The sequence below is a fragment of the Dermacentor silvarum genome, chromosome 1 (genome assembly GCF_013339745.2).
Source record: "Dermacentor silvarum isolate Dsil-2018 chromosome 1, BIME_Dsil_1.4, whole genome shotgun sequence".
Classification (NCBI taxonomy): Eukaryota; Metazoa; Arthropoda; class Arachnida; order Ixodida; family Ixodidae; genus Dermacentor; species Dermacentor silvarum.
The window spans coordinates 79166816-79191980 of record NC_051154.1 but is presented as its reverse complement, the minus strand read 5'-3'; the positions used below and the strand labels follow the sequence as shown (position 1 = coordinate 79191980).

The window sequence follows — 25165 nt, the reverse complement described above, 5'->3', positions numbered from 1 at the left end:
ATGAACGTAACTTCTCTAAGGTGAATGTTTGGTTCGCTGTGACCGCCGCTGGAGTAATTGGGCCCTACTTCTTTGCTACCCCTACAGTGACTGCAGACGTGTAATTAACGATGTTGCAGGAGTATGCCATTGATGAAATTCCACTACAAATCCGACGTTTGGGCTTCTTCCAACAAGATAGCGCACCAGAGCATTATGCACGCACTGTTCGTGCCTATATTGACCAATCATTTCCCATATAGATGGATCGGTCGTGGTGGGCCATTGCGTTGGCCTCCGTGCACAATCACCGAACTTGACACCATTTGATTTTTGGTTGTGGGGAATGGTCAAGGAGCGTGTGTATCACAGGGAAGTTTGCAACATCAGTGACCTGAAGGATCGAACAGGAGATGCGATATCATCCATTCCCCGTGAAATGTGTGTGCGATCGCTATACATGGTTGTGTTAATCGTTGATTTCTGTTTGTTGGATATGATGGCGAACAAGTTGAGACCAAAATGTAAATGATACGTATATATGGGAACTTTAATTTAAATACGGATTTCATGACCAGGAACATATCTGCCATGTGAGTGCTAACATAATTTTGAAACACCCTTATTTACAGTCTGCAGAATTGCGATATATGTTTTTCTTGCCTCGTTGTGGAGCTGTAAACATCGCGTTTAAATTTTACAGCAAATGCTGTTACGGGCTCTTGACCCGCGTGAATTTGTTCCGATGTGGCCGTTGTCGGTGTCAAAATCTGTTGCTACACGTCCAATTTATACACCAGGTGTTTTTTTGGCTGCACCAATTTTTCAAAAATTACCTGCGGCAGATAGCACAATTCCAACCCTTGAGCTAAATTACTCGACGAGGCGGCCCATTAATTCTACGAGAAATTAAAATGCTTAATTGAATAATATTTTATAACGAATTCTGAGAACTACACCAGTTTCGAGATATTAATTTTCAAAGTAATATGCATTGGCGTTCCAATTACTTTTGTGCTTCAGTACCTAAAACAGCGTTTTAAAAAATGAGTGGAACAACATTGCATTTTTACCGCAAGTTTGACGGCGCATATCTCGAAACCGGTGCCATTCTCGGAATTCGTTCCAAGTCGACATGCCATGCAATCTCGCCGGCTACAATTCGTAGATTGAAATATGTGCCGTAAAGTAATCAATTAAAAGGGTAGTTAGTGTAATTATGTATAATATTCAATGGAGCTTTTTCCAGTAAGCGACCCCTCTAGCGGCCGCCACTTCAACTAAATTTGACGAGCACGACGACGTGCACGCCCCCGCCGCTTCTCGCCTCTACGCAGTGACCAAGCCCCCAGATTTTCATGGATCGTCATGACAGACTTAATATTCGAGTTAAATTCCGCATTTCAGCAGTTATAAAAATTTTATTTGTTATTCATTTTTTGAGGTAGGAGGGAGGGGGTATACTTAAGAGCGCCTTTGTGTTATTCGTTAGACATCGATATATTAAAATATTACTGGTATGTAAAGTGTACATCTTCACACGTTACGCGTGCTAATCAGTGTGTGAAAGTTGGTTAGATATTCTAGCCAACTGTGACATGTACTCTAGTTTCAGTGGTGCTTGTCTCCCTAAACTTCTGCGTTGACATATCCTGCAAGGAAGCTCTAAGGGACGCCGGTGACAGCGGGTGGAGGGCAGATTCGAGAAAGAGAAGGCGGGACCACCCTTTCCCATGCCTCTTTCCCTAGCAGAAGAGAGAAAAATAGGCTCTAATATGAGATGTGCGACAAGTAATCAGGTTTTCTATTTCAACTAGTAATTTGGTGCTTTTTTAAGCACGAACCGCGTATGTATTTGTTTTGTCCAACTCTGAGCATCACTCACATGTGTTCGTCGTAATCTTTGTTACACGAACAATGATAGTTTCAAATACTTTATTGTTCCATATTACTGCTCCGGCCAAATAAATTGCAATCAGTGCACGATGGGCTAATATAATAAAAAATACTGCATCCTCGGTTTGAAGGTTTTCCTAGGGCGATAGAAAAAAGCGATTTTTTTATATAATTGAAAAAATAGATTCGTCGTGCAACAGCATTGATAGGATATGCAAATTTTATACGTAAAACCCAAGAACTTGTTCGCTTGATCTGAATGTCAAAAATCATACAATACATGCGCCAATGGTAAAAAACCCAAAGACGGATTGTCACAAATGTGCGCTAAATCAAAGCGCGCGCCGCGCATCATTCAAACCAGTAAAGAAGCAATCCGGCCCCGCGGCATGCAGCTTCGACAGAGGGAGAGAGCGCAACGCCACAGACAGCCGACGCGATCAACGGAGTCTAGAAGCTTCGACAAGATACACGCAGGTTAAGAGTGTGCGGTCTCACACGGGCGCCTGGGTCAAAGGAACGACAACACAGTAATGCAAACAATCAAAAGGGCATTTATTGGACGCTAGCCGAATTGCCCATACAACATTCACATGGGCGCGCGACAAATCAAGGAAGACCGACTCACCGCGACCGGATAGCGAGCGAATATGTTCGCTCGCATGCTAGACACCAACGCCTAGTCGTTCACGTGTACGGTAATGCGAACGGTGGCGCGTTCGAACGATCCGAGTTCGTTCATTCCGGTGTCCTGCTCCTAGCCTCGCGAGACGGCCTCGCGAAGCGTGGATCGGCGTACGCGCGAAGCGTTCGCGCTGTCCGCCGACTCCACTTCGAAGAGGAAGCGCCTTCTTCCTTTTGCGCCCAAGTAACCCCGCCGTTAGTGGCGTTAGCAGCGCAACACTCGCGCCATCTCTCGCAATACGCCGCAACCACACCGACCACCGCCGCCGTAAAGCCACGCGGCGAAGCCGGAATACAGTAACCCCGCCGCGCGCGCCGATCCAGGCGGCCGTGCGAGAGCCATGCGGGGAAAACAACATCAGGGGACGCGTGAGAGTCGCGCATCTCCACAAGAGGAGAGAGAGAGAGCGCGCGCCGAAACACCCTCTCAGACCCAGACTCGCGGCGAGTCGAGAGAGAGAGAGAGGGGGGGGGGGTGCGACGGCGCGAGCGTGCGCCAACGGATGAGTCACCACCCTTCTCGAAGAGTTTTCGGAGCCATGGTCGAAAACGCGAGAAATGTCTAGAAGATTCCCAGGCTTTGTTCATGCTACGGGATCACGACTCCGTCAGAAAGTTCGAGAAGCGCCGGCGAAGGCACTAAAAGCGTCGTGCGGGAATCAGTAGGGGGATCAGACCGCGCCGGTGAAGATATGTGACGTGAAGACTGACCGTTTGCGGAAGAAGGGGATTCCCCGGCAAGCTAACCGACCATCGAGCGTCTACATTTCCGGAAGAAGTTCCTTCTTCGAGATTTGCCTCGAGCTACGCCGAGATCGTCCGGGTCAAGATCAGCACGGGTGAATACGAATGGTCACTTTGTGTTCCTATTAATTCTGTAGTGTACATGTTGAACTCTTAGCTCGTCGATAATTATTTCCCACAATTTTGTTAACGTCCATCTGAATTGCGTTATGATGTGCCTAGCCGGAGTGTGTATGTAACTGCCTTGTTTGAAGAATATATTTTGTTGTGTTTTGACAACTCTGGGCTCTGACTCGGTCTTTGGAACACAACCGGCGAGCGCTGGCGCACCAGAGAGCCCCTTATTAATTGTCCTTGCTTTCGTGGGGTTATTTTCGGAAGCTGATAAGTCGGCTTTGGAATTTGGCCCGGCGTTGGCGCCTCGTTCACGGGGTGTGTGACACGGATAGTGGCCGTATCGATAGCTGTCGCCGTAGCACAATCGGTAGTGCAACGCACGCGTAATGCGGAGGTTGTGGGTTCGGATCCCACCGGCGGTAAGTTATCTTTTCGTCCACTTTCATTTCCTTGTTCGTCATAATTTTCTATATTTCCATTTAAACCAAGGCTAATTTCCTTTTTGATGGTTGGCTTGATATGGTCAAGATATATATATATATATATATATATATATATATGTGTGTGTGTGTTCAAAATCTATAATTGAATAATTAACAAAATTTGAAGAACTAATCACTTTGGGGCACATATATTGCAGCATATATAGGACTGTATACGACCCGGTGAGCTCGCACGGCATGTTCACTTTGAAAGAGTTGATAGGCTGGTACCGACGCGTGATGTCTATCTGGGGCACATGCCACTAAATCCAAGAGTCTATATCTCCACATCTCCACCGCGCCTTCCATAGGCTGCCTTCCCAAGCAGCATTCCCCAAGGCTACTGCTTTTGTTTGTTCCCTGCCTTGTGAAGGACGCTCACTGAATTTTTACGCCTGCCATAAATTATTACAGCCATATCATTCTTATAGTGGTGGCTTCCGGTTTGAGCACGCGCTGTTGCGTTCTTTTCCTTTCCAAACCATACTTAATTTGGTTTTTACAGCGAAAGCTGTATATGGCTAAGCGAAACGAAAAACCGTTCGCCACATGTTTCGATAAACGTCTCCATTGGCCGCGCCATCAGTTACGTCGTTCTCTACGTCGCACCCAAGCGCGCGCGCCATTGGCAGCGCCGTTAGTGACGTCGTTGCCACGTTGACCCTGCTCTCATGCGCCGTTGTCTCATGCGTTCGATATCTCGAGTTGCTCGGCGTCGTGGTTAGCAGCATCCGCCCGCCATTGGCGCTTGCGTTCCACTAGAAACACAAACATGTAACCAATAATTGAGAAACGCTTCAATACAGCGTCGGGATTAACCCACTGCTAAACAGCAAGGCCACACGTTTCAGCTTCGCTGGTTAACCATCTGTACGAAGTGCTTGGGCGGTGATTTTTTTTTTTTTAGTTACCCCACAATAATTTGGCACTCGCCAAACTGCTCTCCTACCCCCATTTATTTGCATTTCCAGTAACTCAATTTTTGTCAAACTATCTTTGTCCCTTCCTCTTTTTCCTTGTCCTTTATTCACCATTCATTTTCCTTTTTCTAATCTTCATCCACCACTGCCGTTTTAGTTATTCGCATTTCTCGCCCATACACAAAAGAGATTAGGGACTATGCTATGTTATACATAGGCCGCTCTACCACCTTGAATTCGTTAGACTAACGCAGAAGAGACCCGTCGTGGTGGCGTAGTGGCTATGGCGTTGCATTGCTAAGCCCGAGGGCGTGTGGTCGAATTTCGATGGGGGCGAAATGCACAAACACCAGTGTAGCGTGCATTGGGTGCACGTTAAAGAACCCCAGGTGGTCAAAATTAATTTAGAGTCCCCACTATACGGCGTGCCTCATAACCATATCCTTGTTTTCGCAAGTAAACCCTAGAATTTCATTTTTTTTAACCAACGCAGAAGTTGTTGTCGGGTCACAGCAGTTCTGCGACTTTCCATGTATAATGAATAAATGTACCAGTTTATGGCACGAGGTTATGAGGTTAACTTCTATAGGTATGTTAAATACATTCTACTAATTTCGATATTTGGCTAGATAAGCTAGCTACCCATCCTTGAAAGACGCTGCTGTAAAAGTGTCACAAAGAAGGAAAATGCGACCCTAGCTTCCAACGTGACGGGATTTCTTGCATTACAAGTACTATTGCATTTCATGCACACATTTTAGGAGATGTTACTCAAACATTCAAATTTGACCTCATTTCTTTCTATTTTCTTCTTTTGGTGTCATTTCAGGACGGAACGTCATTCTGGACAAACCGCTGCAGATCATAATATATGCATACATTATAGTAATGCGTAGGATAATTGGGTTCAACTCCTTTGAATGTGCGTTGAATTGGGAGCACTATTTCGAGATGCATGGTGAAGGAAACGGCGACTCCGCGGGTACTGAAGGCAGAGGGCGATGTCTCTGCGTACTTTACGCACCAAGGAGCAATTTTTATTGCGACAGCAATTATATGGACATTCCAGGTGCATCTCCGCCGTCGTCGTAGCCGCGATGTTCCCTCTAAAGTCCAATTGCGAAACCGTGGCCGTTATGTGCGAGTGAAAGCATGCGAAGATGCACTTACGATGGTGACTCGATCTCGCGCGCGCAAAGGGGGGAAAGCGGGGAGGAAGCGCGCCGTCTTCTATCGCGCTCGAGGCACCGGAAGGACGGGGGGGGGGGGGGGGGGTTACTCCGGCGGCGGCTGCATATGGCGCGGCGGAGCGCGGGCCCTATCTTGAAAGCGATCTGCCATGAGGACCGAGTGCGCCGAGTGCTGATAGCTTCGTGTGCGCTGTGTTTTCGCCGCTTAGTTCACGTTGAAGCGAGAGGCAGCACGAAGGTCAATTCGCTCGCTGACGTGCTTCCTCACTCCAGCGTTTTGACAGCGAGTTACCGCGGTCATCGAGTGAGATGTGTTCATGTTTGCTTGTGCGTGCGTGACACAATGCTTTTTAATTCAGTTAGTAATCCAATGTTTAAGTTTATACGGCCGATAAAGCTAATATCCTTACTTCGTATAGATGTCGAATAATTTGCTATCGCAATCGATGCTTCGCCTTTCGGTCGAAACTGCGACTTTTTATTATGAGTATGCTGTGCGTCAGCGGCTGAACAGTATCCCAACACTCGGATCGGTTCATGAGGATGCGTCAAATGGCCTCCATAGATCTCTCAGCCTAAAACCGCTTTGATTACGTTTTTTTTTATGTAGCTACAGTCTAACGTGTGAAAAGCCACAACTTTCACCAACTAACATTTGGAATCATCGCCACTCGCCTTCGCGTTAAGTGAGCGACATTGCAGCGCGTCCATCGGGTTCGACAGAGGCGCACCGACCTGCTCCGGGCTCACAAAGGCCGCCACATTGAATAAAATCCATCAGACATTTGCTGGGCGTTGACTATTCGCACGTTTGGGTATTTTCAGAACACAGTGTAGAGCGTGAATGCCAAGAACGACGACTCTTGCTGAGGAATTGCCGAAACAATAATCAACACAGAGACAATCTTGCCGAGACATTGCCAGAACAAAAACAGCAATTTAATGTTTTCGACGGATAATTCGCCGTTCCCTGTGCGCTTTGCGAGCGTGGTTCGTGATCTCAAGGAACTTGCTACGAAAAGGCAGCTTAATGTTCTCGAGCACCGAATCGATGAATGACTTCGCCTTGGTCTCGATGGTGATGACGATGTACTCCTTGTACTGGCGCAGCAGCTCCGTGGTCAAAATACGGCCAAGCCAGTTGAGGGCAATCGTAGCGCCCGTGAAGCGCGTGACGTCGGCCTCCCCAAATTCGACCACCTGAACGGGATGAGAAGGCACGTTGAGAACCTAATTTTCGTGTCCAGCATGCAAAAAACAATTGAAGCGTGCTATACGTATGCCATAGTATCTTACCATTGGCATGTTAAAAAGAAATTACTTTTTATGGGAGCACGCAAATTACCTAATAGCTCGATCACTTTTGAAACAGCCTCGAACTGTGACGTCAAATATAGTCGTCATCTTATACAAGATGTTTTTTTTTGTTTTGTTTTAGACTGCACGGAATTTTAAACGACTGAGTTTGCAAGGCATATCCACATGAAATGAATGCTGAGGATGGCACCGGTTTCGAAATATGCCCCATAAAACTTAAGGTAAAAATGCACTGTTGCTCAACTTACTTTTTAAAGAAAAAAAAAAAAACGTTTATTGCATTGAAGCACAAAACTAACTGAAACGACAATGTATTTCGTCGTCAACTTTGGGAATTATTATCTCGAAACTTATGTCTTCCTGATAATTCGTTCCAAGTGTTTTACGCCTCGCGAACTCATCGGCTACAATTCATAAATTGCAATATGTGCCATAAATTAATTAGTTAAAGCATAGTTAGTGGATTTTGGTTAATTAGACGATTATGCATTTCGCTTTCTTGAACAAGTAATATCCGCCTCTTCGAGTAATCCAGCTCAAGAAGTAGCATTGTGCTATTTGCCATGCAGAGTGTACAGGCCTAGCAGGCCTGTACACTCTGCTTTATGACGTCATGCTACTTGGACGGAAATTTATATTGCCAAGCCTAGCGGGATGAAAACGGTGACGTCAAAATCACAGGCTTACCAGGGAGCATCACCATTAGATTCTATCGCAGTCGGGCGAGGTAGCATGACGTCACGAATCGAAGTGCACCGGCATTGTGCTATCTAGGAGGCGTTGATCGGTCGCGTTGGAATAGGGGAGCGGACTGAGAGCGAAAGTTTTTTACTATGCCAGGAAAGCTTTAGGCGCGCTGTGCTTCGTAACTCGTTCATGTTAAATAATGAGACATCAAAAAGAATTAATAAAAAAAAAACAGGTTGAATCCTTGCGAAGGGCTATCGCATGCCCCTGTGGTACCGTCGGTGACGAACCCTCTAGCTGCTTAGCGCAACTATTTTCGAACAGCTACGGAGCGTTCGCACAAGGTTTGTTTTTAATGCGTAAGCATTGTGTGGCGAGTACCCCAGAAAAATCTGTCCGTCCCGAGACGCTTTATATCTGCAAAATAAATGCATAATTGGTCAAGTTGACACGTAATCGTTATAATAGTGTAATAGTGGATGATTGGTAGCGTTATAAAAAAAAAGTTTTCACCAGGATTCGAACCATGGACCGCAGCGTGGCAGGCAGATGTCTTTGTGAGCCACATAACATAAAAAATAAAGTAAATAAAAATTAAAAATTAACTGGCTACGTCGCCGCGTCAAAGTCGTAACAAAAAATGAAAATAAAGTTAACACATGTAATCGTTATACTCGTAGTAGTGTAATAGTAGATCATTGGTATCTTTAAAAAAATAGGAAAAAAAGCTGGTGACGTCGCCGTCGGCGCGTAGTATATATATATATATATATATATATATATATATATAAACTAGTGCGGCAAAATAAACGGTTGTGACGGCGTTTCAGCACAGTTGATACTATATCTGCGAAATAAATACATAATTGACCAAGTTAATACATGTAATCGTTCTAACAGAGTAATAGCAGATGATTGGCGGCGATGGGTAGACATGCATAAGCTAGCTACATAAGCAACATCGAAGTACCAGCCGAGCCAAAGAATGCTTACGCATTAGCAGACAATTCTCAATTTCAGTAGCATTTTATCATATACGAAATGCTCATATGCTACGACCTAAAGTCCACAGTACGGTGCAGATACGTGCGTACGGAGAGGTACGGCGCGTTCGTGGCGAAAAAAAAAAAAAAAAACGTGCGCGGAAAACGAGGCGAGCGGACATAACGCTGCCTTGTACCGTCCGCTCTTTTACAGCGTAAGCTGTTATGGGCTCATTCGAATAGCCATTTCGGGTCGCGATTATGCCGCCACCGGCGTCCGCCGCGTAACCGCTATCGCCGGAAACGCGAAAAAATGTCGCAGTTTCGCCCGAAAGGCGAAGCATCGATTGCGATAGCAAATTAGTAGATAGCTATTCGGAGTAGGGATAGTGGTTTTATCGGCTGCATAAACTTGGACACATTCGCTTACTAACTGAATTAACAATCGTGGTGTCAGCGCGCACAAGAAAACATGAATAGATCACACTGAATGACCGCAGACAACGACTGTCAAAACGCTGGCAGCAACGGCAGCCGCCGCAGCGGGCGAAGGCTCGCGCGGTCTATCGCTTCAACGGAAACTGAGCGGCGAATGCACAGCGCATACAAAGGTCAGAGCCGTGGGGAGATAAGAGACGGTGCGGGCGACCGCCAACGCAGGGCAAAGTGCAGAGGAGTTGTGCAGAGGAGAAGTTGTTGGCAGAGGAGAAGCTGCCCCCCTCCCTCCCGCGCTGCCTTCCCGCTTTCTTGATTTCGCGTGGGAGATTGAGTGGCCAGTTCCCCTTGCGCCCGGTTGCAAGATAAGCATTTGGTGAAGCATCACAGCGTCGCCGCGCCTCCCTCCCTCCCATACCCCCACGGCCTTTCGCGCGACGCAATGAACGCGCTCCCGAGCTGCCGAGCCTCCGCCAGTATGGTGGCGCCATCTAGTTAAGATGCCTGCAAAGGCGGCGCATCCGACATGTAAGTTGCAGTTATAAGGCTTGATCGGGCTCAGCAGACTGTTGTGTTGTGCATTACAAGCCGCAGCTCGCCGTCGACGCCGGGCGGGCAGTTCAGATCGTCCTCGTCAAAACGAGGCGAACAGACGGCCGCGAAGACTGTTGTGCGTGGTGCCCAAATTGGAGCTACTCTTGAGTCGCTCCACCAGCTTACGCTGTGACTGTGCTGCGCGTGCCGCACAATTGTTTTATTGTGCATGAAGCCGTATACCAAGCTCACATTCAGGCTTGTTTGCAATATATACCGTGTTTTATTTATGTCTGTTACCAAATATCTTTATCGCATTGAAAGGCAATTCGGCCTGCTCAGATGGATTATTTGAAGCAACGAACACAGAAGGAAAACAGATGCGCGAAAGGAACTATAGGACGAGACGAGTACTATTGCGACCCGGGGTCGGGGACGAGATACGGAGTCTTGGAGCGGACGAAGAGGAGACGAAAGCTTTATACAATATGTACAGATATATAGCAGCTAATAGCAGTAAGAGCGCACCAGACCGACGGGGCGGCTGGTGGCGACTCTCTCCTCTAACAATGGGCCGGTTCTTCCTTAAATCCCCTGGGCGACTCCTCGTCCACAGGACCCAGACGGGGCGGGTGCGATGATGGCCGGGGCTGATTGAAGTTGCCCGCGTCGTATTGATTCGTCGCGGATAAATGAGAGATCCTGTCGCCTCGACGATGGATGTGCACGTACTATGGCACAACAGTACACAACACTGGCTAATGTTCTACTGAGAACATTGCTTGCACGGCATATCGCATTTTGGAGGTACTTATAGTTGAAAATATCCACTAATTAACTTTTTAATTGTTCCATTTATGTTACATGTCGGAATCGTGAAGATATGCCAGCTTAACGGTAATCCTAGACGATCACAAAATGTGGTACGAAATACATCGGCATTTCTGTTAACAGTTTCACAAGAGCCTCCCTATGCAACACATGCTCTGGCCGTGCAACCAAACCAACGAAAATTTCACCAAGGATTGGGAAATGTCACCAAGGCAGCGATTCGTAGCCCGGACCTGACCGAGCAACTATGGGCCGTCCAGCAAGCCCACGACGCTGCCAAAAGGCTCTGCCTGCCGGTCCCGACGTGGGGTTAGCCCACTTTGTGAGGCAACTCACAACTTGCAGGACCCAATAAATGTTTTCCATCCATCCATCCCTATAGAGTCGGAAACGATACCTGTAACGCCAATGCATATTTTAGATTATTTGTTGGACGGATATCTCGAAAGTGATGCTATAGTCTCAGGATTTCTGACAGACAACTTCACTACGTCTCAGCTCAAATTTCGAAATTTCAACAAGTGAATTATAAAAGAAGTTAAAACCATCTTTTTAAACAACTACAAGTCACCCGCCGTGGTTGCTCAGTGGCTATGGTGTTGGGCTGCTGAGCACGAGGTCGCGGGATCGTATCCCGGCCACGGCGGCCGCATTTCGATGGGGGCGAAATGCGAAAACACCCGTGTACTTAGATTTAGGTGCACGTTAAAGAACCCCAGGTGGTCCAAATTTCCGGAGTCCCCCACTACGGCGTGCCTCATAATCAGAACTGGTTTTGGCACGTAAAACCCCATAATTTAATTTAATTTTTTAACTACAAGTCAATTTCAATTTGTAATTCAAGTAATGTCCGCGTCTTCGTATAGTACACGTGAACAAACCGAAATGCGTTATCTTTCAGAGGTTATCTTGAAAAAATACGTTCCATCTAAAAAAACAGAAATAGGCGGTATACCGCTCGCAGCGAAATGGAAATATTGCGCGATAACATACATGCACTCGTGCAACCACTGGGCGGGGTATTTTGTAGGGATGCCTTTCATGTAATAATGCCTTTTCGCGCTTATTGCGCTTTGTCAGTGGTCGGAGCGACGGTCCGCTCGCGTTATCAACGGGATCAGCCGGCCGTGAGCGGTGGATGATAAGACTAGAGTAGAATAAGTCATAATGCCTCGCTACAAAATCGCGGCCCTGGTTGAGTATAGGCACCCTGCGCTAAAGCTTTACAGAGTAGACAGCAGCGCCAGAACACACAGCCTAAAGGCCCGTTTATAGTCCGACGTTTGCGGCGCGCGGGCCAGCGTCGTTTGCGGCCGGTCACGCTACGCCGGTTACGCTGCGCCAGCCGAAACGCTATCTCCTCTATACTCCGACGCGCGCGCCGTTGGCTGTTATCTTCGGAGCATGCGCAGAACGATCCCAAGCCCGCGCGCGCTTTGAACGGCTGTTTGCGACCGTCGCCGAAGCAAGGGCGAAGCGGCGTGGGCGCCTTTGTTTCTTCGCGCGAAATGCATTGTGGGTCGGCGCAGTCGACGCGACCAACGCGCGAATGGGTCAGGAGTAGAGTGTACTAGACAATGGTCCATATTCTAGTACACTCTAGTCAGGAGCCAATTCGGCGCCGGGCACGTCGGGGCGCGCCGAAGCCGCCGGTTACGTTGGCTGCGCCAGTGCGCCCGACTATAGAGGGGGTCGTTTTCGCCAACGTGACGTAGCGTGCGCGCGCGCTCACGTTACGTCGGACTATAAAACGGCCCTTAAGGGCGCTATTTTGTAGCGAGGCATTATGACTTATTCTACTCTAGTCTTATCATCCACCGCTCACGGCCGGCTGATGCCGTTGATAACGCGAGCGGACCGTCGCTCCGACCACTGACAAAGCGCGATAAGCGCGAAAAGGCATTATTACCGGAAAGGCATCGTTACAAAATACCGGCCCTGGAAGCAAAACTGGAGGGACGTTGCATACATTCGCCGTGATACTTTCGATCGCTTATCACGGGGCAAGAGTGTCCGAGTTGTGAAAACGTCGAAAGTGCGCATGCGCAGGTCATAACACTCAAACAAACGACGAAGTTACCGCTGTCGTTTGGAATGGCGTATCATTTTCATCACGTCTCTAGCGGCCGGTCTCGGCGACGCTAAAACCCCTATATAAAAAAGTAGCGCCAACTAAAACCCCTATATTTATAAAAGTAGCGCCATCCACTTCCCTCCTCCTCCGTTCCACTATCGCGCTCGGCGCGACCAGCGCGATCGAGGCGCGATATCGACAGTGGCGCCGCCTGCGTCGGGCCTGCCGTGGCAGACGACAGCTAACGCGCTACCAGAGGAAATCCGAGGGAAACTTCGATCGCGCCCTGCGGAGACGTTTTTGAGGCGCGATTTTGCTTCGTCAGTCAGTAACTGGTCTTAATAATGCCGTTTTGGAAGTAGCAAAGCGACGATGCGAGACGGCGCAAATATCAAGTGTGCAGCAAGCGTTTGCGCACGCCGGATGGTAAACAAAAAAAGCCTTTTGCCCTCGCCTTGTCGGTTGCGGCAACTGAAGGCGCAGCAGACTGCCATCGCAACGAAGTTCTTGTCCCTAACACGTTTGATCCGTTTGTGCGTACAGCACTTTCGTCGCACAGGCCCGAGAATGGCAGTCGGAGCGCGCTGGAAAGAAAAAAATATACAAAAGCGCGACGCGAACTTCCACGTGACACGGATTGGCCAATGGGGGAGCGGAGGAGGCTGGGGCGACAGGAGGCGGCTAAGAGAAGGCGAGGAGGAAGCGCCGGGGTGAGCGCGGTGGCGGCAAGATCTAAGAATGGCGCTACTTTTTATATATAGGGGCTTTAGCGCCAACCACTTCTCTCCTCCTCCGTTCGACTGTCGCGCTCGGCGCAGGCAGCGCGATCGAGGCGCGGTATCGACAATGGCGCCGCCTACGTCGGGCCTGCCGTGGCAGACGACAGCTAACGCGCAACCAGAGGAAATACGCGGAAAACTTCGATGGTGGTGGTGGTGGTGGAAAACATTTAATATTTGAGCCTTATATACAACCTACGAGTGGGTCGGCTCTAGGTCTCGTAGGGTGGCCGTGAGCTTGTGACCCTCGGCGACTCTCAAAGCCCAGCCCACCAGCTGCTTTTGAGCAGCCGGGTCGGAGCTGGACACCGCGATCTCCCATCTCTCTAGGTCTGTTAATTGCCAATCGGATGGTGGTTGGAGCTCAGAGCAAATGTATAGAATATGATGAAAGTCTGCTCTGGGGGCACCGCATAGGATGCATTCCGGTGAATAGAGGCCTGGGTGTATGAGAGCTAAGTGATTTGGGGATATGAATGTGCGAGATTGGAGCTGCCTCCAGGTCACTTGTTCGAATTTGGTCAGCGACTTATGAGGAGGTGGATATTGGAGGCGCTGCTCCCGATAGTGTAGGGTAATTTCATTGTATGTGACCAGGCGGTCTCGCGTGCTATCTGGGTCTGTAGCTGGCCCTGCCCGGTTGACGTACGCTCGAGCAGAGTGATGGGCCGCTTCGTTCCCAGGGTTGCCCGCGTGCGCCGGTACCCAGAGGAGTTCAATTGGTCTAGGAGGGGGTCTCGAAGAATTGAGAATTCGGAGGGCTGGCTCATGTAGCCTGCCTTTTGAGAAGTTCCGAATCGCTGTTTTCGAATCACTAAATATTAATGTGGCAGTTGTGGAGGAGATAGCGAGGGCGATGGCAGCTTCTTCTGCCTCCAGTGAGGCGTGAGCTTGCGTTGTTCCTGCTGCTATTGGAGTTAGCATGTTAGAGACGACGCTTAGCGCGAAGGCTCTGTGTTGAGTGTATTGGGCGGCATCTACATATACCGCCCCAGTGTTGTGTAGATGGTGCTTGTGTAGGGCTTTTGCTCGGGATTCTCTCCGAGCTTGGTGATGGACCGGGTGGACATTTTTAGGGAGCGGATGAATCGTGAGAAGATCCTGCACTTCTCTGGGGCTGGGATACGTATGGCGTACTGATGTCGTGGGGTTGAGCCCCAAGGTTGTGAGAATGTACCGGCCTGTGCCGGTGGAGGAGAGGCGTTCAACCTGTGCCGTCTTGTGAGCTTCCACGAGTTCGTCCAGTGTATTGTGCACTCCCATGAGGAGTAAGCGTGCATTGGACGTATGTCGTGGTAGGTTGAGTGCTGTCTTGTATGCTTGCCTGATTAAGACGTTGATCTTTTCTTTCTCGGTCTTCGTGAGGTAGAGGTAGGGAAGGGAGTACACCACCCGACTGATCACGAACGCCTGGATCAGCCTGCGGAGGTCATGTTCTCGCATGCCTCTGTGTCGATTGGCGATGCGTCTGATCAAGCGCATGGTTTGATGTACCGTGTTGGTGAGTTTCTTTATAGTGGACGTGTTCTTACCGTTGTTTTGGATTACGAGTCCCAGAATCCGCACCTGGTCTACTTCTGGGATGAGGTGGTTGTCAAGGAGGATTTCAATTTTCGGTGGGGGTCTCATGTCTGTGCGACATTTGGGGGGATGTAGAACTAGGAGTTCAGATTTGGTTGGAGAGCAAGCTAGGCCAACCGCTTCAGCTTGTTCCGCCACTATATTGGCTCCTGCCTGGAGTGTCTCCTCCATTTCCCCTGCATTACCTATGGTTGTCCATAGAGTAATGTCATCGGCATAGATTGAGTAGGATAAGTTCGGTGCCTGTGCCAGCGCCTTCGCCATGGGTATTAGAGTAATATTAAACAGTAAGGGAGAGAGGACCGAACCTTGCGGTGTTCCCCTGCTGCCTAGTGGAAATGAGTCTGAGGAGAGTTGTCCAAGAGAGAGCTCTGCTGTACGGTGACTGAGAAATGCCGAGATGTAGGCATGTGTGTGGCTCCCAACGTTCAGGTTGGATAGAGCATCCAGGATTGCCGAATGTTGCACGTTATCAAAGGCTTTGGTGAGGTCGAGTGCAAGAATAGCCCTCATGCGTTTGGCATGACGGGGGTGGAGGGTTTCCTCTGAAAGTTGCAGCATTACATCCTGTGTGGCGAGGTGGCTGCGGAAGCCAATCATAGTGTGTGGGAACAGATCATGTTCTTGCATGTGTTCTTGTAGTCTGTGAAGGATCACGTGTTCAAACAGTTTCCCCAAGCAGGAGGTCAGGGAAATTGGTCGGAGATTTTTTATGTCTAATGGTTTGCCGGGTTTTGGAATGAACGTGACTTTTGCATACGTCCATTGTGTTGGGAGTTCCCCTTTAGACCAGCATTCGTTGAAGAGCGACGTGACTGCCTGGATGGAACGGTCATCCAAGTTTCTAAGCAGTTTGTTAGTTATTTTGTCTGCGCCGGGCGCAGATGTTGTTCGGAGTTTGTGCATGGCCGCCCTGACTTCCCATGGTGAGATGTCCTCATCTAATGCGGGGTTGGGCAGGCCTGTGTAGTCGGGTGGCGGTGTCCTGTCTGTGGTGGTGAGGTATTGCGTCCTTAAGTTGTTGAGGAGTTCTTGGTCGTGCATGGGGAGCTTATGCAGGATCCTGTGGATGTTCTTTCTTTGAGTTGTTTTGTGTGGTCTGGATCGAGCAGGCAACGAAGGAAGGTCCAAGTATCCCTGAGCCGTAGATTTCCACTCATTCGGTCACATAGCTGGTCCCATTGCTGTTGAGCTAGATGCCCTGCGTGAGCTTCTATTTGTTTAATTAGTGCTGCGATCTTCTGCCTGAGGGATCTGTTGTGTTTGTTAGCGAGCCATCGTTTCTGTATACTAGCATGCGCCTCCCATAGGTGTAATATGCGGCTGTCCACAACGTCCGTGTCGGGCGGGGTGGGTATCTGTGATGTAGCTTTTTGCACGTCCTGGGTTAAGGTATGTAGCCATGAGTCCAAGTCTGCTATTGATTCAGGAGCTGAAGTTCTGATATCACGGAATTTGTCCCAGTCCACAATTTCAGCCGTACGTTTGGATCGTTGTGCTAGGTTTTGAGTAGGAATTTCCGAGCTGATAATAAAATGGTCACTACCCAGCGATGTGTGGGTGTTGGACCACTTGCTGTGGTTGATGTTCTTCGTAAGGGTTAGATCTGGGCTAGTGTTCAGCTGGATACTGTTACCTATGCGTGTGGGGTGATCAAGGTCGTTGATAAGTGAGAGGCCTTCATTCTGAATGAAAGTCCACAGTGTAGTGCCTTTCCTACAGTTCTTCTTATACCCCCAGCTTGTGTGGTTGGCATTAAAGTCTCCCACCACAACTAGGGGTTGCCTGCCGCTGATATCTAGAGTTTTTCGAAGTCCCGCGATCAGCGGGCCTGCAGGATTTTTGGGTGGACTGTAGACGTTAAGGATGAACAAACTCCGCCCCTGCCGGGTTCTCGGTAGGAGTTCTACCACGTGTCCATCCAGCTCATCCACGCCCAAGGGGTGTTCTATGGCCGTGTAGTTTCTGTGTACGAGTATCGCCGTTCGAGGCGTTTGATGTGATGTTGGCTCATGCGTGGTGTAGTTCCGTAGTTTCACTTTGCATTGTGTTTCCTGTAACGCGATGACTGTGGGGAGTTGACTGTCTGGTAGTGTTTGCAAGTGAAGCTGAAGGTTGTTCCGTTTAGTTCGGAAGCTCCTGCAGTTCCACTGCCACACTTGGATTACGTTACGGCGTGCAGCCATGTTGTACTAGGGGGGGTTGTTCAGCCCTAGCCGAGCCTGGCGGTTTGGTGCATAGGAGCCCATTTAGTTGGGTCTGCATTTGAGACATCGTGGCCTCTTGCGTGCCCTGACGCTGCTCGAGCGCTGTCAAACGGTTGGAAATGTTCGTCATCCATGCCGTGTTGTCTTTCTGCATCGCAATTAGGTTTGCCTGCATACTTTGGATAGCGGCGGTGATGGCGGTTAGGGAATCAGTCTCCATTGGAAGTGCGGCCTCTGATTCTGACTGTGCTTTCCTTTTTTGCGGGGGGTTTGTGACTGGGGATGCTGCGCTTGTTGAGGACGCTGACTGGGGGGGATAGGAGCTTTACAAACCTGAATCTCCATTTGTGTTTGGACTGCGGTGCTTTCCGCGGGTTTGATAGATAGATCTCGTTTTAGGAGAAGTTGGAGTTGTTGTTTAAGTTCAGCTATTTCCTGGCTTTGTTGTAGTAGTTGTGCTCTGAGTTCAGCGTTCTCTTTAGCTAGTGAGGGAGATCGCGGTTTCCAGCTCACCTGTTTTTCGGCGGGCTGGTCCTTGCGGCCGGGGAGTGGAGGAAATGAAGATGAACGGCTTCTTCTTCTGCCTTTTTGGGTTGTGGATCTTGATCTGGATCTGGATGGGGAGCCGCTGTTTGTCTTTGAGCTGGATCGAAACTTGCTGCGGGAGTCGTGCGAGTTCAATGCCTCGGGGGGGACGCTGGTGATCGAGGGGGGCTGTTGGTGTCCCGTTAGCCGTCTTGGCTTGGGGTTGCCTGCCCTCTCGAAGCGCACTTTACAGTTTTTTGAGCCCGTGAAGTGGAGCCCATTGCAGAGGATACATTTTGGTTCACACACGGGTTGGTCGATGATTTGATGTGCTATGTGCTTCTCCGCACCTGTGACATTTGTGAGAGAGTGGAAGGGGGCAAACGTCCGCACGGTGCCCGGGCTTCCAGCAGTTGAAGCACGCTTCCATCTTCACTTTGAAGGGGTGGCACATGTACACTGCTCCATAGAAGGTGAGCTGTTTGGGTAGCACACGAGCGTTCACGAATGTGATCAAGATCGACTTGTTACCGAGTGGACGAGCGCCCGTGGTGGTGAAGTTCGGACTGCGATTCATGGTAGTGAGATCTTGAAAGATGTCTTCTTGCGACTGATTGTAAATCGCGTTGTAAAGAATGCCCCTCAAGGCATCATCCGGTGCTGCAATATACGCGCGCACTGGGTACTGTTGTTCTTGGATTTGGAGCACTTGTGTACTCACGTAGCGCTTGGCCCGATCTTCACATGGTGTGCTCATGGTGAAAGAGTTGTTATGTGGGTTCAATCGGAGCCGATCATGAAGCCGAGCTTCCTGATAGTTGATTTGGGCAGCGCCGCAGATCAGGGGGAGCAGCATGCCCCCATTGCATTGGCGGATGTCGAGACCTCCTCTCGGACGAAATATCACCTTTAGGTCCGTGGTTGGAAGTTTAGGAAGTGGAGCATGTCGTTTAGGTTTCAGAAAGTGAGGCTTGCCTGCTTGGATTGACGGCGGTTCGGCAAGATCCTTGGGTTGTCGAAGTTGGGTGGCCAGGAGCGGCTCCGGCGTCTCGGTTCGAAGAGTTGGGTATGCCACCTTGCGTGCATGAATGGCACGTTTCCAACGCGGGTCGTTGGCAAATTCTTGCGGGGAAATATCGTCACCCTCAACACGGTACACCGTCTTCTGCGGAGAAGTTTTTGAATCGTGATTTTGCTTCGTCAGTCAGTAACTAGTCTTAATAATGCCGCTTTTGAAGTAGCAACGCGACGATGCGAGACGGCGCAAATACCAAGTGTGCAGCAAGCGTTTGCGCTCGCCGGATGGTAAAAAAAAAAAAAAAAGCCTTTTGCTCTCGCCTCGTTGGTTGCGGCAACTGAAGGCGCAGCAGACTGCCATCACAACGAAGTTCTTGTCCCTAGCACGTTTGATCCGTTTGTGCGTACAGCACTTTCGTCGCACAGGCCCGAGAATGGCGGTCGGAGCGTGCTGGAAAGAAAAAATATACAAAAGCGCAAAGCATGCTTCCACGTGACACGGATTGGCCAATGGGGGAGCGGAGGAGGCTGGGTAGACAGGGAGTGGCGAAGAGGAAACGCCGGGGTGAGCGCGGTGGCGGCAAGATCTAAGAATGGCGCTACTTTTTATATATAGGGGCTTTACGTTTTCATTTTTCACCCCAGCGTCGCCTAAAGCCCCTATATATAAAAAGCGGCACCCGTTCGTCCCCGTCGTCGTAGTAGTAGTGTGTAACCCGTCTGAGAAAAATGAGAAAAAAAATTCCGAAGTTTTTCCGTAGCGCGGAATCGAACCAGGGACCCCTCGCTTCCGACCGCTCGGCGTTAGCCCTCTACGCCACGAAGCGGACATGGACACACGCACCACGATGGCAATAAATACCCAACATTAACGAAAGGCCGCGTTTCTAGCGCGTTTCTAACGCGTTTGTGCTAGCGCGTTAAGGTACGTCCACACTAGCGACAAAAACGCGCGCGCCACGCCGCGCGCGGCGATCGATGCTGTCGCGCGCGGCAAGATTCACGAAAAGCGGCAGCAACGCGCGTCAAACGCTCGAATGGGTGCGAGACCCATTTTTTGTGGCAGCCGCAAAACGAGCACCAATCAGAAGCGAGCTGCGCAGTTGTGGCGCCACCTGTCGCACAAGCAAAGAATCATAATGCATGGGCTCTGAGATCGAGCAGTGACGCGCACGCCGTAAAATCTCAGAGGCCATGTCCAGTCAAGGGGGCTGTTTTTGTTAAGCCTTCCCACACCACCACCGAGACGTCGACGAAGAATTCGCCTCGCAATGGAGGCATTTTTGGAAACCGTTCGCGGATATGCGTGCCTCTATGACAAATCGAACGTCGATTTTAAGGACAAGGAGCTGCGTGCCAACCGCTGGCACATGCGGGAATGCAGAGTGTGCGCCTGGCCCTCAGTGTCCCTGTACCGCCATATAGGGCGCACCCAAACCTTTCTCGTCCGCTTTCTGGCACGTCGACGTTGCACAAGTAAAGAACAAATAAGTATTATAGTGTTCACAGTCACCAGTAGCTCCGCGTCCGTATCCGACATGGCTGAGCGTGGCGGGCAGTGGCGCAACGAAACACAGACACTTCCAATGGAACACGAAACCGGCAGAACGGAGAGCGCGTTGTCACGAGAAGTATCGAATGGAACGAGACAACGCGGAACTCTACGCGCCGTTGCCGCGTGCCGCAAAACGCGAGTGTGGACTTGCCCGCGCGAGTCTGCCGTGCGGGCGCTTGCCGCGTGCGGCGTGTCGCGCGCGTTTTTGTCGCTAGTGTGGACGTACCTTTACGGCCCGTGTAAGAAGCTGGTGTAAGACGCTGTGGCCTCTCCGCCTTACCTTCAACGCGTTTCGAACGCGGTGCCCAAAGCGGTGGAAAGTCAAGTTCAAGTCGAGGAGCGTTTATCAATACGGGGGGTATACTCTCTCAGCAGTCATGTGATGGCGTCGGCAAACGCGGTGCACGTTCCGGCATGTGTGAATGGCTGCGTAAGACGCTGTGGCCGCTCCCCCTTACTAGAGAGTACTGCACGTTTCTAACGCGTTTGTGCTAGCGTCCCCTTAAGCGGGAGATCCGATGATTCCCTCCGGAGCTTCGCCCACTCATCATCATTCACCCCGTGGATATGCTGTGATTTTTTTCTTTCCAGCACGCTCCGACCGCCATTCTCGGGCTTGTGCGACGAAAGTGCTGTACGCACAAACGGATCAAACGTGTTAGGGACAAGAACTTCGTTGCGATGGCAGTCTGCTGCGCCTTCAGTTGCCGCAACCAACAAGGCGAGTGCAAAAGGCTTTTTTTTTTTTACCATCCGGCGAGCGCAAACGCTTGCAGCACACTTGGTATTTGTGCCGTCTCGCATCGTCGCGTTGCTACTTCCAAAGCGGCATTATTAAGGCCAGTTACTGACTGACGAAGCAAAATCACGACTCAAAAACTTCTCCGCAGGGCGCGATCGAAGTTTTCCGCGGATTTCCTCTGGTTGCGCGTTAGCTGTCGTCTGCCACGGCAGGCCGGACGTAGGCGGCGCCACTGTCGATATCGCGCCTCGATCGCGCTGCCTGCGCCGAGCGCGACAGTCGAACGGAGGAGGAGAGAAGTGGTTGGCGCTACTTTATATATATATATATATATATATATATATATATATATATATATATATATATATATATATATATGGGTTTTATGAAAACGCCGTATATAGCGCCCTCTGAATAGTGCAGGGTGCCCATATCCGTGCGACCGCTGCATTGAGACAGCATACAACACGAATATATTTGATTGCTTCTTTCACGGAAAAAAACCGGCTCGGCAAACTCCATTGCGACGACCGCACACACAGTGCCGTGCATTGTTTTTTGTGAGAATACGGCGTGTGTGAAGTGTTCTGTGTTCGTAGTTTGCTCTGGACCAATCATTTGGCAGTTACCAAAGTTGCCTTGCTTTAAACGCACTTACAGAAACGTTCAGGAGGGCGTCCGTGCGTTGCTTTTAAGGATAACCCGTGCGCCGGGTTATCCTTAAATATGCCACGTCAGCGGCGCGCTCCCGGATAATGGCGCCACAATATGTCCTCTCGCCCAATAGTCTAAAAAATAACACCCGGTAGATATTTGAACAAAGAAATATCGCAGTAACGCCCAAAAGGCGAAGCATCAATTGCGATAGCAAATTAGCAGAGAGCTATGAGGAGTAGAGATAGTATAGTTTTATCGGCTGCATAAACTTGACTCATTCGCTTACTAACTGAATTAACAAGCGTGGTGTCAGCGCGCACAAGGAAACATGAATAAATCACACTCGATGGCCGCAGACAACCACTGTCAAAACGCTGGCGTGGGGAAGCGCGGCCGCCACAGCGAGCGAAGGCTCGTGCGGTCTATCGCTTCAACGGAAACTGAGCGGCCGAATGCACAGCGCATACAAAGGTCAGAGCCTTGTGGAGATCGCTTGCAAGATACTGTGCGCGCGACAACACCGACAGCCCGTACCGGCGCAAAATACAAGAACGCATTTGTTGGCAGAGGCAGAGCCGCACCCCCCCCCCTCCCTCCCGCGCTGCCTTCCGCTTTGCTCCTTTCGCGTGGGAGATTGCGTCGCCAGTTCCCCTTGCACCCGGTTGCAAGATACGCATTTGGTGCCGCAGCGCAGCGTTGCCCCCCTTCCTCCCTCCCATACCCCCGCGTTTGCTCTCCGCCGTGCGTTCGCTCTCCGTGATAGCGCGCGTCCCCCGCGCGTTTTCACTCGCACATACGGCGCGCGGCGACGATTTTATCGACCTTGGACTTTATACGGAACCTCACGGCGACGACGACCGCGGCGGCAGAAATTCGCTTGAAGGGTCCATATAATTGCTATCGCAATAAAACACCGACCGAATAAGCTCATGCTTCCCATGTAACGCGTAATGATTTTTATACTGCGGAAGCTTTGCACCGTGCATCCTCTCTGGGGGTTTGTTAATTATATTCACTGTGCACCTCCTGGAACTGCAATGCGCTAGAACCATTCTCTTTTCAGTATCCTCTTCCTCAGATTGCCACCCCGCCAGCGATACTACGCGATATGACGCTCAGCTAACCACACAAAACTAACTCGTCTTTGGCAAAGAATAAATTTATCTGGGGTATCATTCGTTATTCATCGTGTGCAAAGTTAGGAATTTTTCATTCGTTTCAACAACTGAAAACTGGCCCTCATAGTCATTGTTTTTAAAAATTCTGACAAGGAAGATGTACAGCTTTTATTTGCAAGTTTCAACGGAACGTCAAGGAAACTGTTTTAATACACGTTTCAGGTTTGCTGCATGCAAGTTCCCTTAGCTTTACGTTTGGTTCGATTCCCGCCACAAACAATGTTTTTCTTTTTTTTTTTTTGGAGGGGGGGGGGGGGGTGGCTTATACCAGTCAGGGATGCGCTTTAGCGTCTGATAGATGAGACCTTGCCCACCGTTTTGCTTGTACTGCAGTTGTGTAACCAGGAGCTACACTTACTCACAAGAGTGATAATTAATCACGGCGTAGATACTCGCCCCTCGCACATAGAAGGGACTGAAGTTGACGTTCCGCCCTAAAGTCACCGCTACGAAAAGATCGCCGTTTGAATTCCCCATCGTTTTATTATGGCAGTGTCAATTCTCCCGGGAGCCGGGAGAATTTCTGAAACGAATTTTTCCCGGCACTCACCTCCTGTTGGCTCTCGGAAGGTTAGGTTACTAGGTTAGGGCACATCTGCAGGCTCTCGGGCACACCTGCAGGCAGTTTTTCCCGCCAGTTTGGCACGTGACTTCCCAGCGCCAATGGGAGGTGAGTGCCGGGAGAAATTCGTTTCAGAAATTCTGCCGGCTGCCTGGAGAATAGACTCTGCCTTTTATTTATTTATTTGAAAATACTGCAGGCAGCAATGCTGCCCAAGCAGGAGAGGTTTACATCAAGTGCAATGACAAGGATTTCACAAAGGAATTTCCATTTGTACAATCAAGATTATCGGCTGCAATGAAAGCGAAGCCTCGTTCCGACGTTCAGAAGGCTTCTGGGCTTCGTTTTCAGTATGCAATTGACGATTTCACTCATCCAGGCCCGTAGTCAGGATTTTTTTGTTCGGAGGGGGGGGGGGGGGGGGGGGGGGGGCACTTGCTGAAGGCTTTGACTATTTGAGGAAAGCACCTATTTTTTAGTAATTATTTTCGGTAAAGATCAAAATTTCGTGGGGCTGCCCCCCCCCCCCCCCCCCCCCCCCCCCAGGCTACGGGCCTGCACTCACCACAAAACATTTTAACGATGGCAAAAGCGCGGTCACCTTGAACTGTGTCAGCACGGGGACTTCATGCTGGACGCGGATCTCGATGCCGACCGTGAGGCCCGTCAGTAGAACGTCCATGTGCCCCTCTAGCTCGAGCACCGAAATGGGCCTGAAGTGATACATGCTTTTGATGAAAAGGCTGCCGAACGTGAGCTGCCCCTCGATGGCCACGGTGTAGGCGTTGCGTAACCGGAGCACAGTGTCCGCGGACCGGTGCAGTCGGCTCAGGCCTTCCACGGACACATTGAAGATGCGGCCGCGGTCCATGACCACTTCGTCCAGGGTCAGCGGGTCCAAGGCGGCCGACACGCTTGGATCGCGCGCCAACCGCTCCACAATCAGGTCCAGCAGGCTGTTCGCCAACCACACGTCGCGACGGTACGCGCGCTTCAGGACACGCTCGTCCAGCTCTGGCCTCCGCACGAGCACATGCGCAAAGTAGCCGAGCCAGCCCCGTTAACAGCCCCGCTAGCGATTCTAACGCTCCTGCGTAATTCGACAGAACGCTAGCAACACAAATGCGCCTTGGTGCAATCAAAACCAGTGCTGTGTCCACCGAAGCTGCGCACAGCAACGAAAGAGAGCGTAAAATTCACCTGGTAGTGGTCTCCGCCGGCATTTCATCACTGCTTCACGATGACATTCCGGTATGCAGCAAATGCTCTGTTTATATTTCATGTACATACATCACTTAATAAATTAAGTGACACAGTTCATAAGCTAGCTAGCTAGCTAGTGGACAGTCACTTATTGCAACAGCTGAACTGCTCGGTCCTTGATAAAGGCATGATGCCATTTCTTTTGTTTATCGCTTTGCATCACCAGAAAATAGCGCGCCGAGGACCTCTGATAATGGTACAGTTGCTCCATAAAGTCATCGCACTG

At 50.0% G+C, this 25165-nt stretch overlaps 1 protein-coding gene across 1 annotated transcript; it reads right to left on the bottom strand.

The window, feature by feature from the left end:
• Positions 1 to 6926: 6926 nt before the first annotated feature.
• Positions 6927 to 24823, bottom strand: LOC119431295 (uncharacterized). Its single transcript, XM_037698770.2, has 2 exons — positions 24278 to 24823; positions 6927 to 7212 (listed from the first exon to the last, which is right to left on the bottom strand). The coding sequence occupies exons 1-2, from the start codon at positions 24545 to 24547 to the stop codon at positions 6952 to 6954; spliced, it is 531 nt and encodes a 176-aa protein (XP_037554698.1). The 5' UTR covers positions 24548 to 24823; the 3' UTR covers positions 6927 to 6951.
• Positions 24824 to 25165: the final 342 nt, after the last annotated feature.